The sequence below is a fragment of the Elephas maximus genome, chromosome 4 (assembly GCF_024166365.1).
Source record: "Elephas maximus indicus isolate mEleMax1 chromosome 4, mEleMax1 primary haplotype, whole genome shotgun sequence".
NCBI lineage: Eukaryota > Metazoa > Chordata > Mammalia > Proboscidea > Elephantidae > Elephas > Elephas maximus.
In genome coordinates, this window is record NC_064822.1 from 59,613,918 (window position 1) to 59,628,366 (window position 14,449).

At 48.8% G+C, this 14,449-nt stretch overlaps 1 protein-coding gene across 5 annotated transcripts in view; it reads right to left on the reverse strand.

The window, feature by feature from the left end:
• TSPAN11 (tetraspanin 11) overlaps window positions 1-14,449 on the reverse strand; it is a 96,904-nt gene that overhangs the window by 39,687 nt on the left and 42,768 nt on the right. For 4 of the 5 annotated variants that reach the window (XM_049882201.1, XM_049882204.1, XM_049882205.1 and 1 more), the window contains exon 3: window positions 6,454-6,645. The exons of the other annotated variant lie outside the window; for it this stretch is intronic. In XM_049882201.1, coding sequence (XP_049738158.1) covers window positions 6,454-6,645 — 192 coding nt within the window. The remainder of the gene's footprint in view (window positions 1-6,453; window positions 6,646-14,449) is intronic. 5 annotated transcript variants of the gene reach the window in all.

Here is a 14,449-nt window from a genome sequence, read left to right on the forward strand (position 1 = left end):
TACTGGGATTCAAAGTCCAGCTCTGGCTTTGCTTCCTCCCTGTCTCTGAGCCCAGCTTTCTCCTCTCTCAGGCGGGGTGAATCATACCTTCTTGGAGGCAGTGTAGTGTGGTGGATCAGAGAGCATGGACTTGGGAGCCAGACACATGGTTTGAATCCTGGCTCTGCCACTTGCCAGCAGGGTGGCCTTGGGTAGATTACTTAACCTCTCTGTGCCCCCAGTGTCCTTACCTATACAATGCATGTGATAACAGTAAACACCTCATAGGGATGGAGCGGGGACTAAAGAGTCAATATGCATGAATGCTGAGAATAGCTCATGGCAGGCAGAGAGGTCACTATTATTGTGACTTTATAGGGTTGTTGTGAGGAATAGAAGTAGGTGGTTCTCATCGAATGGTGGTCATTTGGGTTATACTTGGGCCTCCACTACATTAAGCCATGAAGAAAGGATTCCGCCTCCTCTGGATTCCTTGGAGAGGAGGTGAGGATTCTCAAAGCCCTGGCTGTAGGATCTGTCCTTCGAGAGCATGTAGGCAGCAGATTTAAAGGTCAAAGTGCCACCAAGCAGGTGAAGCTATGACAACCATGAGGCTGGGTGCTGGTAGAACACTACCAAAGCCATCTGTGGGTGAGAAAGGAGCCCTGGGGAGGATTCAGGGACCCAGGCTGCCGCCATCCTTCCCATCATCGCCAGCTTCTTTAGCGGTAGTGGTCCAGCCCAAGCTGTGGGGACACTGGCAATAATGGCCCTAAGAATAACTCTATATTTATTTAGGTTCCTTCTCCAAGGAGCTTGGTCATGGTGGTGATGATGTAAATGATAATTATAGCCACATTTTTATGATCTTTATATAATGTAGTGACTCGTTTCCTCAGACCTGAAAATACTTCCTCATTATCCTCACACATCATCCCCGTATAAAGATGGGGACACCAGGTAGCAAAGAAAGGCTCAGTGACTTACCCAAGGTCCCAGACCCACTTGGGCAGGCTATACTATAAGCTGCTTTTGAGCCCTTGCCAGGCAACTTTGCCTTCAATTCTAGACCTTATTACCCTGGTTAACTAAATCTTGGCGTATTTGATGGAATTGTCGCCATTTTGGGTCCCCTCATTTCCAGAAATGGGTTTCTAGAACTTATTCCTACTTTTTAATCCCCTAACTACAAAGGAGCCCTTGATAAAGACCCAGCTTAGCCTGAACCGTCCATCATGATCCTCACTTGGCTTAAGATATAAAAGTTTTCAGAGCCCATCTTCTAGCCTCTAAAAATATTCTGCTCATTTGATCAGGACGCATCTGTCATGGTCACTGGCCTTGGGCTCAGATGGCCTGAATTATCTGGTTCCCTCATGCAGCCTTAGGTAAAAAGAAGATCTGGTGTGAATAATTCAATCCCCCATCCCTTTCCCCCTTTGCAGATTTCCAATGCCAAGCTGATCATCATCTCAGCACCAGCAAAGATGTGCTATTCATGTCCCCAGTGGACATTTCTTTCTGGGGGAGGTGATCTGAGGGCTGCAGAAGTGCTAGAAGGAAGGATTCGGGCCAGGACAGACGTGTCTGTGGGTGAGCCCAGATGGCCCCTCTCTGGATACTTCCCTGGGAACTTTTGATGGCAGCCCTCTCCTTTCCTCCTAATCCAAGTTAGATGCACGCCATTCAGATGCCTTCTCTTTCATCTTTCACCTTCCTCTTTGGGGGCCACGTTGTATAAAGCTAGACTCACTACACTTCTCCTCTGGAGCTTCCTTTAGCCTTCAGCTGATTAAAGATTTCAAAAGCAAGTTAGATACAAAAAAAACAAACCAAACCCAGTGCCGTCGAGTCGACTCCAACTCATAGTGACCCTATAGGACAGAGTAGAACTGCCGCAGAGAGTTTCCAAGGAGCACCTGGAGGATTTGAACTGCCGACCCTTTGGTTAGCAGCCGTAGCACTTAACCACTACGCCACCAGGGTTTCCAAGTTAGATATGGAGGGGGAAAATAATCGAATTCAGTGAAAACAGGGAGGAACCTCCAGGAACCACAGAACACTTTTAAAACTTGCCTTAACCACACTGCTTGACTCTAAATGGGAGCCTGGGTTTTAAAAGCCCTACTTGTATGAGCCCCAGGAAGGTTTTACAGCTACTCTCTTGGTTTAAACAATCACGTGCTCAATAATTCAGGGGCTGATGGGCCAGGAAGTAGATTACTCAGGATCCTCTCCTTCTTCTCCTGTTCTGTCAGTCCTTGGGGCAGTTCTGTTCTTGGATCCTTCACAGAAGGGCAGGGAAAAACAAAGGAAGAAGATTCTAGGCTGTGGGGTTTGCTACTTGTTAGCCCCCTGGGAGAGACGTCCCCACGCTCCTGCTTTCCCTGTGCTGGCGGCTGAGTCTGTGTGTGTGCAGGTATGCCTGCATCGTGTGTGTGCATGCATGTGGTGTGTGTACGTGTGTGTGTGTGTGTGTGTGTGTGTGGCTTTTTCCTGACTTCAGTTTCAAGCTGTTGCCTCCCTGATATGTCTGTCTGTTCGGTGATGTTGAAGCAGAGAGATCATCAGTTCTGTGTGGGATGGATGTAACTGTAGGCAGGTGTCTATGGAAGGAAGGGAAAATGCAGCTGAGAAGAAGAAAAGCATCTCACACGAGCCTGTCCAACAGCCCCTGTGAACTCAGCCCCACCTCAGCCTCAGAGAGATGAGAAGCCTCTCTCCGTTTGTTGACCCTCTGAAACTTTAGAAGGGTGGGGCCAGAGGTGTCCATTGACCTCTGAAACTTCAGAAGGGTGGGGCCAGAGGTGTCCATTGACCCCAGGAAACACAAGGCCCTGATATTCCACTAAGTCTCCATATCTTTCTGGCACAGCCCCAGGCACAGACAGGACTTGGTCCCCTCTGGGCAGGCCATTCAGACTAAACAACAGTCAGGCCATGACTGGGGAGGCCGAAGACATCAGCTTTCTTAGTGGATCAGCTGAATGGTGGGGCATACCTTGCATAGGGATCATGTAAGAAGAGAATGAGGAAGGGGAGGCTGTGTGGTCAGTGGTACAGGGAGCAGAGCCCTGTTAGTTGCTAAGCCTTCCGCTCTCCTTTTGGTCTTGGAGGCTGTCGAGGGGAAAAGTTCTTATGATTGGACCGTTCTCTAAAAAAGTCAGTGATACTGGGTATCCCCCCATTAATGCCTGGGTGACCCACACTCTCAGCCACTCAGTGTCCTTTAGCCTGGGACCTCTGATTCCAGCATTGGATGGAGTGTTGAACTAGGTGACCCGCAAGTTTCCTTGTAAACTGGATATGCTCTGACCCATGTGCATGCGTGTGTATGTGTTCATGTGCATGTGTGTGTGTGTGTGTGCATGCAAACTGTTGTTTCCATATGTTAATGGGAGCAAGGGACACTCAAGTGGCCAGAGCCTCTAGGGTCTCCCTGCAACCCCCTTGGTCTCTTGCCCTGGGGTTCTGGACTGGGCCTCTCTTGCATCCAACTGTATCACTGAGTGCAGATGCTCAGTGCTGACCTCCATGGAGATACAGAACAGTGTGTGCCTCTGAGCACAGTATTGGCCTCTTTCTCTGCCTTCAATCAGGCTGGCCCTCCCCAGGAGAAGCTGACTCTCCAAGGTGATTCAGACAGACTGGGATTCGAGCTCCAGCTCCGGCACTTGGATCCTCCCTGTCTCTGAGCTTGGCTTTTTCCTCTCTCAGGCAAGGTGAATCATACCTTCTTGGAGGCAGTGTAGTGTCGTGGACCCAAATATGGGCTCAGGAGCCAGACGTCATGGCAGGAATCCTGGCTCTGCTGCTCAGTCTCTGCATAGCCTTGGGCAGATTACTTAACCTCTCTGTGCCCTCATCTATAACATGCATGTGATAATAGTAAATGCCTGATAGGGTTGGGGTAAGGATTAAAGAGTTAATACGTATAAATGTTAAGACAGTGCTTGGCATGCAGATAGGTCACTATTATTGCGACCTTGCAGGGTTGTTGGAAGGATAGAGGTAGGTGGTTCTCAATGAACGGTGGCCATTTGTGTTATAACTGGGCCTGGGGAGAAACCAGGGGGCTAATTTCCAGTGCTGTTTGGGGTCCACTGGTCTTTAGGAGCTCCTTCAGAACTAAGAGAGATGGCTTTGAATCAGAAGGAAGGTTCCCTGAGTGAGGGTCTGTGCCTTCCTTCTTGGGTTATAGAGACACTAGGCTTGGGTGAACCCTGTCCTCAGCAAGATTACCTGATGGAAGGAAGAAGGTGGCCACAGAGCAGCCTGCCTCCATGGGCCAGACCTCCAGGTGTGAGGAGCGAGAGGGCTCAGCCTAAAACCCCAAGGCCATGCCGAAGTCCCCATTTTCTAAGAGGTACAGAGCTGAGTAGGACAAACATGGAATCCCTGATGATGTAAGGGCAGAGTGTTCTCTCTCTGGGCCCAATAACACTGGTCAACAAAGTCTGGGCTGTCCCTGTACAGTCTGGTCAGTGCTGCACCAGGGCTCTCTCTTTCTGGCCAACTACATCTCAGCTCACTTGGTCATGCCCTGTGTCTTCACTCAGCTCACATTGATCAGGTCTGTGCTGTGCCCAGGAGCTCAGAGGGACCTCAGCTTCCCAAACATACATGATTGGCCATGTGAAGGGGGACTTGAGTGGGGATGTAGCTGGCCTGGGCACACCTGCCTCCACTGCTGGAAAAACAGCTCCAAGCCCTGGCTCTGGTGGTTGGTCCCCGATGGCACTTCACCTTCACTGGTGCCTCACCGTCCACACTGCCAGTACCTGGGCTCTACACTATCCCACAGAGAAGAATTAAGGAGTTCTTCAAGCAGAGAAGAGCCATCCTGCTGAGCCTGTGCACAAGCTTCTATATCCAGGGCTAAAAAACTAGGTCACACCGGTGAGAGAGGCTGCAGGGCCTGTCCCTCTGTCTCTCTCTTTGCATTCCCCTCACCCCCCCTCCACTACCTCCCACGCCCTTGATCTTGGTTGTGCAGGACAGAGGTTGTGAAGTCAATGGTGGAGACCTGGATGCAGGGTAAGGAGGCTCTTCAAAGGCTTGCTCCCACTGCCTGATTCCTTCAGACGCAACCTGGTTTCTCTTTGCAACGCGGCCTGGCTCTGCCTCTGGCGCTTCCTTGCTAAGTTGGGATGCTTTTCAGCCTCCTCTGTCCTCTCTCCCTCTTCCTACACATGGGCCTTGGCCCTCTGGAAGGAGATGGAGGGCAGGGAGAGGCCGCCCAGGCACGAGAGACCTTGTCACTGCTGAGTATACAGGAGTTGAGGTATTAGGGTCTGCCAGGACTCAGAGCTGAGCTCCAGGACTTTGACCCCTGCAAGTTGTACTCTGGCCTCCTTTCCTGACACTCCGGACCAGCTGTGGGTATTCTGCCCAGTTTCCCAGGTGGAAGCCTGTCAAGAAGTCTGTGGTGTCCACACCACTACCTGTGGAATAGTCTTGCTAAAACAATCAAACCTGAATCTGATCAAGCTTCTAGATCTAACTGCCAGAGCACATTAAACCCCACCACGGGGATGTCATCAGAAAACCCAGACTGGGAGAAACTTTACATGACAAATGACCTGGTTCCTTCAACAAATAAATTACAAGTGTGTGTGGTGGGGGCTGGGGGGGGGGCCGGAGATCGATGGGGAACTTATAGACTAAAAGAGACTTGAGAGACAAATCAACCAATTTGAACCTATGCACCTAATTTAGATTCTGACTCAAACAAACTGTGAAAAACAAAAACAAAAAAAAACAGTTTATGGGTCACTTGGGGAAATTTGAAACTGCCTGCTTATTTCATGGTATTAAGAAGAGACTGCTAGTTGTTCTTAGGTTTGATAATGGTAATGTCATTGTGTTATTAAAAAAAAAAAGATCCTTAAGTTTTGTAAATACGTACTGAGATATTTACAGGTGACATGGTGTCTGGGATTGCTTCAAAATAACCCTGGGGTGGAGGAGGGGGCAGGAAGATGGGGAGGGTGTAGTTGAAACTGGATTGGCCACGAGATGGTAACTGTTGAATCACGGTGATGGAAATGGGGAGCTTCATCATACCTTACTTTTGATTTTTGTATGTACAGGAAAATTCCCATAATAAAATCTTAAGGAGGAAGAGGAGGAAAAGGAGAGAAGAAGGAGGAGGAGGAGAAAGAAGAAGACGAGGAAGAAGAGGAGGAAGAGGAGGAAAAGGAGGAGGAGAAGGAGCCACCACTGAGCTGCCCCCCTGGCCTAGGTCCTGAGAACATGGAAAACAGGACAACCACCTCCCCAAGAGCAGCGCCCCCTCCCCAGCTTTCCCTTGGTCTCAGCAGCCTTCTCAGCCCAATGTTCACCCCTATCACTTGATGGGGGTTCTCAGCACAGGGAAATCTGACTTGGGGCAGGGCAGTGGTGTGGGGGTTGCAGCACAGTTCCTGAGGTCCTGGGCAGCGAGCAAGCAGCGCAGGGACAGGTGGCACTTACTGTGGAGAGGCAGCTCTTCTGCTCACGAATGATGGCGCAGAAGCCCAGGAAGCCGGTCACCATGACGAGCGTGCCTGCAAAGATGAGGATGTAGGCAGAGGTGGCGAAGGTGCTGGAGGCCAGGATGCTCAGGTAGCCGCTCTTCTCCACCAGGGTCCAGACACCCACAGCCATGACCGCTGCACCCCCCACCTGCAGGAAGTCATGGGGTTAGAGCAGGGCAGTGGCGGGCCTCGGCAGCTGCCATTTGCTGAGTGCCCGCTAAGCTCAGGGCAGGTTTATACATCATCTCATTTAATCCTCCAAAGAGTCCAGGAGAATAGTTTGGTTACCCAGTTTTATAGATGAGGAAATTGAGGCTTAGAGAGATTAGGTGACTTGTTCGAGGTCACACACCTAGCAAGTTGTAGGACCCAATTCTGAATCCAGGTCTGACCCTAAACTACTTTTTACTATGACGCCTATTGCATCCTTGTAATAAGGTAGGGGAAGCTACTGTAGTTGTAGGGGTGACTGGTGTGTCTGAGGTCCTTTGGCCCCCCAATTCCTGGTCACTCGGGCTCTTTCTCCCTTCAGAGTGTTTCTTCACACTGTCTGCATTTCTTGGGTGACAGCACTTTCACACATGGTCCCTTGTTTAATCCTTGTAATTGCCCATTGAAGAAGTACAACTAGGCTTATCATCCCTATTTTACAGATGAAGAAACTGAGGCCCATAGACGGAAGGCAAATCGATTGAAGTCCTGTCTCTAGTTAGGGGCAGGGCCAGGACTGGAACTCAGACCCCAGGGCCCTGTCCACTCAGTCACACGGCCTCCAGGATCACAAGGCCACTGCAGCTCGACAAGCAGGAGCCGCTCCGGGTCTGTGGGAGGACCATGGAGGAGAGATTTCTTCTCCGCTGTCTGATTCCCTGAGAAAGGGGGAGGGGCAGGACACAGCTGATTAGCCGGGCCAAGATTAGGCCTGGGAGATGCCTCCTTAGAAACAGTGACTGGGTGGCTCTTCTTGCCCTGTTCTTTCTGCAACGGGGCAGAATAGTCCTTTCTGGGACTGTTATAAGCCCTGGTGGCACAGTGATAAAGCACTTGGCAGCTAGCCGATAGGTTAGCTGTTGGAAACCAAGAGTTTGGGAGAAAGGTGTGGCAGTCTGCTTCTGTAAAGATTACAGCCTTGAAAACCCTGTGGGGCAGTTCCACTCTGTCCTACTGGGTCACTATGAGTTGTAATCGACTCAACAGCAACAGGTTTGGTGACTGCTATGCTCAGCAGAAGAATGGGTGTGTGTGTGTGTATGTGTGTGTGCGTGTGCCTTTGTGTGTACTCAAGATGCCAGATGGGAAGTCTTAGGGGTGACTTCCCAGGATTTGGAGAGCAGGATCTCTGGGACCTCTGACCGTCTCAGCCACCTGCTTCTGGAAAGGCAAGCTTCTGACTGGCCCAAAGTCCCCCTGCCCCCATTTAGGGGGGGTCCTTCCTTGGATTGGTGGTGAATGCTTCTTCAAGAGGTCCTGGGTGTGGCCAAGGCAAGAGAAGCCCCACCAGGCTCCATTTACTCCCTCCGATGCTTATCACCGTAAGGTGTTCCCCCCCTGCCTCTGAACGCTCCCCGCAAACCCACCCTGTCATTTCACAGTTCTCCGTTCTAGGCAGGTACAGACATCAGCTGAGCAAATGGAAGGTGGTTCTTGCAATGAACATGCATTAACTCATTGCTGTCGAGTTGATTCCAACTCATAGGGACCCTAAAGGCACTGAAATTACTCAACTTACAGGTATTGTACCATTTTCTCTTTTCAGCTTTGCAACAGTTCTGTGAGAGACAGGCAGATATTATCTCCTTTTTTCAAACGAGGAAACTGGGCTTAGGGAGAATAAGAACTTGCCCCAGATGACGCCACCAGAAAGTTTCAGAACCGAGATTCAAACCCAGGTCTTCTGAGGACAAATCCAGGACTCGGTCCTCAGGTCTCACAGGGTGAGCTGAGCCTGTTCCTCTACTCACTTCCACTTTTTTTTTTTTAATATAAATGTTTTATTCAAGGTGTCGTTTAATCTCCCACTAGCACCTTTACCAGGTAAGAGAACCAGCTGGAAGACAATCACACAGAACTGCAACTACGCCTCTCAGAGTGGAATGGGAGAGGCTAACGTACCTATTTCTTCGATTTCAACAGGCACATTTTTTCTCACATTTTAGCATCTCTAAAATTGGGATGCATTGGATGACTGATGGCCTTTTAGAATTATACTGGGCAGCACTTTTTCTTAGTGGGACAAAAATGATGGTGTACCTTACAATAGGTGATATCTTAGATTTGATAAAATACTAAAGTACAGTAGGTTTTTTAATTCTCTGTGGGTGTAGGTTATCTGTGGCCCACACAACCTGCATGATCAGTGAGGAACTTCCCAAGTCCGGGTCAAAGTGAGGGTTTCCAGCAAAATACCCTGCACGTATTCATTCTGTCCCTACAACATGCCTGAAGGCTTGAGCGAGGTTCCTAACATTTCCTCGACTAGCTGTGTGACATAAAGATAGCCCCTTAACCTCTCTGGGTCTCAGTTTCTTCATCTCTCAAATAAATGAGTTGTATTAGACCAGTGGAAACCCTGGTGGCATAGAGGCTAAGAGCTACGGGTGCTAACCAAAAGGTTGGCAGTTCTAATCCACCAGGCGCTCCTTGGAAACTATGGGGCAGTTCTACTGTGTCCGACAGGGTTGCTATGAGTCAGAATCAACTTGATGGCAATGGGTTTGGTTTTTTTTGATGAGACTAATGGAGTCCCTGGGTGGTGCAAAAGGGTAACGTACTTGGCTGCTAACCAAAAGGTTGGAGTCCATCTGGAGGTGCCTTGGGAGAACGGCCTGGTGATCTACTTACGAAAAAAAAGTTGCTGAAAACCTTATGGAGCACAGTTCTACTCTGACACACATGGGGCCACACACGGGGTTGCCAGGAATTAGAGCCGACTCATCGGAAACTGATTTGTTTCTTTTTTATTAGGTTACTGGTTCCCAATTTGTTACCACCAAAGATCCCTTGGATTTGAGGGCTTTTGCCCACCAGGCATAGTGCATTAATTAATAATTCACTTCTCTTTTTTTTATTAATCACAGGCATATAACACTGCCAGGAAGGGATTTTGAGCTAGTCAATGTGATGGCACTGAGTGGACCTAACTCCGGCAAAAAGCCGAGAAACTTGCCTTTTAATGGGTGTGGTCTCTTTACAGAAACACGCACATTATTCATTAATGCTTTAAATGGCTTGTCGACTCCCTTTCCTGCTCCCAATCCAGAATTTTGGCTGAGCATCTAGATCTGGGACCATCAAAAGGGACACATTTGAACTAGATACTTGATCTGTTGGGGGTCATGGAACCCATTCAGAATCTGAGAAAAATGGATTCCCCCATCCTCCAGAGAAATGGATGTCTACATAAAATAATGTGTTCAGGTTCAGGGGCAGAAGCCTATTCTTGTTCCATGTGATGAACCCTGGTCTGCATGGTGCCTGAGGCCTCCTCTACTTCTGCACTGCTCTAACACAGTGGTTCTCAGTCCCGGCTGCATAATCACCTGGAGCTGTGAAAAACCCTGAGCCTGGGCCACATCCCAGGCCAATTAAATCAAAATCTCTGGGAGTGAGACAGAGGCATCAATATTTCATAAAGTTCCCAGGTGATTGCAGCTGAGAACTATTGCCTAGATTTCATATTTAATATGGGGTCAAAGTGTTCCGCCCCACTCCCACCAGTAGATGGTGCTATGCTGAATCTCACAGAACACACTCCTTGCTTCTGGGGACACCTCAGTCATAGTGGGGTCCCTCTTGAAGCTGTGGGCCCTTACTCTGGGAACAGTTGCCTGGAGTGCTGTTGACATTTGTTCAGGGCTTGAACTCCATGCTTTTCTTCTGTCTGTTATGATGTTTGCTCTGGTAGAAGCTTTGGGATAGGTGGGGCAATGAGAGGCAGAATTTTCAACTCTAAGGGACAAAAATCAGATTAGGCAAGAATGGAGCAAACATGTGGGAAGGGAGGGGAGAGGGTGTGAGAAAGGGCAGCCCCAGGAGAGAAGTAGTATTGATCCCACTAATGGAGGGCTCTCTCTGCCAGAGCACTTGCTGGTTACACGGAAAAGGTTGGTATCTTGAGAGCAGGCTGAGCCCACAGGTCAGCCAGGGTCAAAGCTCGGTTTGCAGACACAGGCGACGGTCTCTGACATGTTGCCCTGATTAAGGTCCCAAAACAACAAATTCACACTTGTTCGGATGCCCAGAAGAAATCAGAAGGTGAGATTGAATCAACTGGGTCTCCAACCCTTTCCTTAGAGTGTTATATCAGGTGAAGAAGCTAGTGGCTGAAGAAGAACTTGGAGTGTGATCGATTAGCCATAAGAAGCAAGAGAGTTCCAAGTCCTTCAGGGAATATCATGCCTGCGACTTGGTCAGCTCTTTAAAAGTTACTAAAGGTTGGGATGGGTCACCAGAGGGTGTCACGTGAGAGTAGAGGTCATCAGGCCTGGGTTCCAGTCCTGGTTCTACCTCTTACTAACCATGCCACCATGGGCAAGACACTTTTCCTCTCTAAGCCTCAGTTTTTTCATCTGTAAAATGGGGTGCTGGATGGGATACTTTCCATGTGAGTAAAATGTCCCTGTTAATACCAGGGGGCAACCTCCTGCCAATACACTTCCAGTGAGATGCTTCTGGACCGGTGGCTCACGGCTTTCACTCAGGCCATTTGGGAACTGCCTAAGTCAGCAGAAAGGGCAGTGGAAGAGAAACAGAGAGGAGGATTGATTGGGACGGGGATCACTCTGACCCCAATGAGCTATTTCAGCAGTCATTTGCATAGAGTTTATTCAACAATATTTGGCTCTTCATAGAAACTGGGTTGGTTTTCTGTAGACCATTAACTATATTTTTCAAAGCCATAGCCTGTAGCAGATTATCCAGAAAACCCTGTAGAGGGTGAAGCTGGCCTTCTCACCAACTAGGACAAAAGCGGGCCAGGAGGGGCACAGCAGATCACTTATGCCATGTAATTTTAAGAACTTTCATTTACAGGAAAGACATCACCCAAAGTTGCTCATGTCCTCACTGGGAGAAGGATTAGCCTGAGCAGCTGCGTGAGCTCAGAGTCTGGTAGAAATCAGGCAGCAGGCCTGCAGGAAAGCAGGCAGAGGGTGTAAAAACAGTTGCGGGATTTTGCTTTGTCAGGCCACTTTAGGGTTTCTGTGCAGAGGAACCCTGGTGGCCTAGTGGATAAGAGCTACGGCTGCTAACCAAAAGGTCAGCAGTTTGAATCCACCAGGCGCTCCTTGGAAACTCTATGGGGCAGTTCTACTCCATCCTATAGGGTTGTTATGAGTCAGAATAGACTTGGTGGCAACGGGTTTTTTTTGGTTTTTGGTGCTGGAAGCTAGGGAGAGGATGAGGGAGGAGCAGGGGGTAGGATCATGGGGCTTCCAAAAACAGAGGTTCCCTGGGCAGGAGAGTTCTCGCAGTGCAGGGAGAGCCCAGAGACTGGGGAGGCAGGAAATGCACAGGGTGGCAGTGTAGTTCATTTATCTAAGTTTTCCCTGGGCGCTTACTGTATGCCAGGTACTATGCTGGACTGGAAAGGGTTTTGGTTGGATTTGTGTTCACCCATTTAAAACCACACTCATCATCTATGCCTGTCCTCTGTGGTCAGGCTCATCAATAGCACACCCACCCTCAAAGGCAGCCCCAGGCCCGGAAGCCCAGGGTTATTACTGACTCCTTCCTCCCCTCTCATCGATAGCACCATGGGCTAATTCTCAACTGTCCTCAAACCCATCTTGACCTTGCCACCCCACTGCATTGCCCCAGCCTTGGCTCCCTGCTGCAGTGCCAGCCTCCTAGCCCCTGCTAGACCCGGCATACTGTGTCTCAAGTCTGATCTGACCATAGCAGCTCCTTGTTGAAAAATGGCACTAGCTCCCTGGCACCCAGAGCACCAAGCCCAGACTCAGCGTCAAGGCCCTTAACAATCCAGCCCACCTTCTTTTTTGGCTTCATTTTCTGCTACTTCCTTCCTGCACACCTGGGCTGTAGTCACAATGAACTAAGTCATTGCTGTTTGTTGTTATCCTCATGTGCTAAGGAGCTCTGGTGGTGCAGTGGTTAGGAGCTATGGCTGCTAACCAAAAGGTCGGCAGTTCGAACCCACCAGCTGCTCCTCGGAAACCATACGGAGCAGTTCTGCTCTGTTCTATAGGGTCGCTATGAGTTGGAATTGACTCAACAGCAATGGGTTTTTGTTTTCTGGTTATGTGCTAAGGCAGTAGTAGTTGTTCTTATTAGTGCCATTGAGTCTATTCGGACTCATGGCAACCCCGTACGTGCAGAGTAGAACTGCTCCACAGGGCTTGCAAGGCTGTGATTTTTGGAAGGAGATCACCAGTCTTTTCTTCTGAGGAGCCTCTGGGTGGGTTTGAACTTCAGCTAGTAGTTGAGCACTTAACTATTTGCAAGTATAGAGTGGATAAGAGTGTGAACTCTGCTGGGAACAGGATCCCAGCTCCTCTGTTCGTTGGTTGTGTGAGTTTGGACAAGTTCCATAGCCTCTCTGGGCCCTAGACCCCTCATCTCTTATTACCTCCCAAACTTTATTTGCATTGTTCTCCTTGCCCTTCTGCTTCTGCTGAACTCCTTGTTGTTGTTGCTGTTGTTGCCATGTGCCATCGGGTCAATTTTGACTCATGGTAATCTCACGTGACAGAGTAGGACTGCTCCCTAGGGTTTCCTAGGCTGTAAACTTTATAGGAGCAGATCATGAGGTCTTTCTCCCGTGGAGCCACTAAGTGAGTTCAAACCACCAACCTTTCGGTTACCAGTTGAGCGCTTACTGTTATTGCCACTGCTGAACGCCTACACACCCTTTAAGGCCCATTTCCACTGTGATGTCTTCTCTGACTTCCCAGCAGGATGTGTTCTTCCCTTTTTGTACTGCAGCAGAGCACTTTGTTACAGTAGCCCTTAGCCAGCACGGGCCCTGGCACACAGGATCCACTCCAGGGGCGTGGGACTTGTTGGATGGGCCTTGTGCAGCGGGCTGTGAAATAATGCCATGTGCTCCCCCAGCCTGCTTCTGTTCTGCCTGCCATATCGCTGGGGCAAAAATCAGTATTTGCCTTTCCAGGTTTCTGGCAATGCCTTCTTTTTAGAGGTACAGACTGAGTGCCAGAAGGGAATGGACCTTTTTATCGGCCATTAAGAAGGGGGTAGCTGCCAAGTATTTTTTTTTTTTGGTAGTAAAATACATATAAAATAAAATTGTCATTTTAACTATCTTTACATTTAAAAAAAAAAATTTTTTTTTTTTACATTTACAATTCAGTAGCATTAATTATATTCACAATGTTGTACAACCATCACCATTATCTATTCCCAGACAGAAACTCGGTACCCCTTAAGCAATAATCTTCTCCCTCCAGCCCCTGGAAACCACTAATAAACTTCTGTTTCTATGCATTTGCCTTCCAGAGATTTCATATAAGTAGGATCACACACTATTTGTCCTTTTATGTCTGGCTTATTTCACTCAGCATGTTTTCAAGGTTCACCCATGTTGAAGTATCTATCAGAACGTCATTTCTCTTCATGGCTGAGTAATATTCCACTGCATGGATATACCAAGTTTTGTTTACCCGTTTATCTGGGGTTGGAGACTTGGGTTGTTTTCACCTTTTGACTATTGTGAATAGTGCTGTAACCCAGAGAGCTCTTAATGCCAGGCTAATGCTGCATTAAAGAGCCCTGGTGGCACAATGGTTAAGCACTCAGCTGTGACTAAAAGGTGGGCAGTTCAAACTCATCCAGCAACTCCACAGGAGAATGATTTGGTGATCTGTTCCCATAAGAATTACAACCTAGAAACCTCTGTGGGAAGTTATACTCCGTCACTTGGGGTCGCTGTAAGTTGAAATTGACTCAACGACACCTAACAACAATGAGGCTGCGTT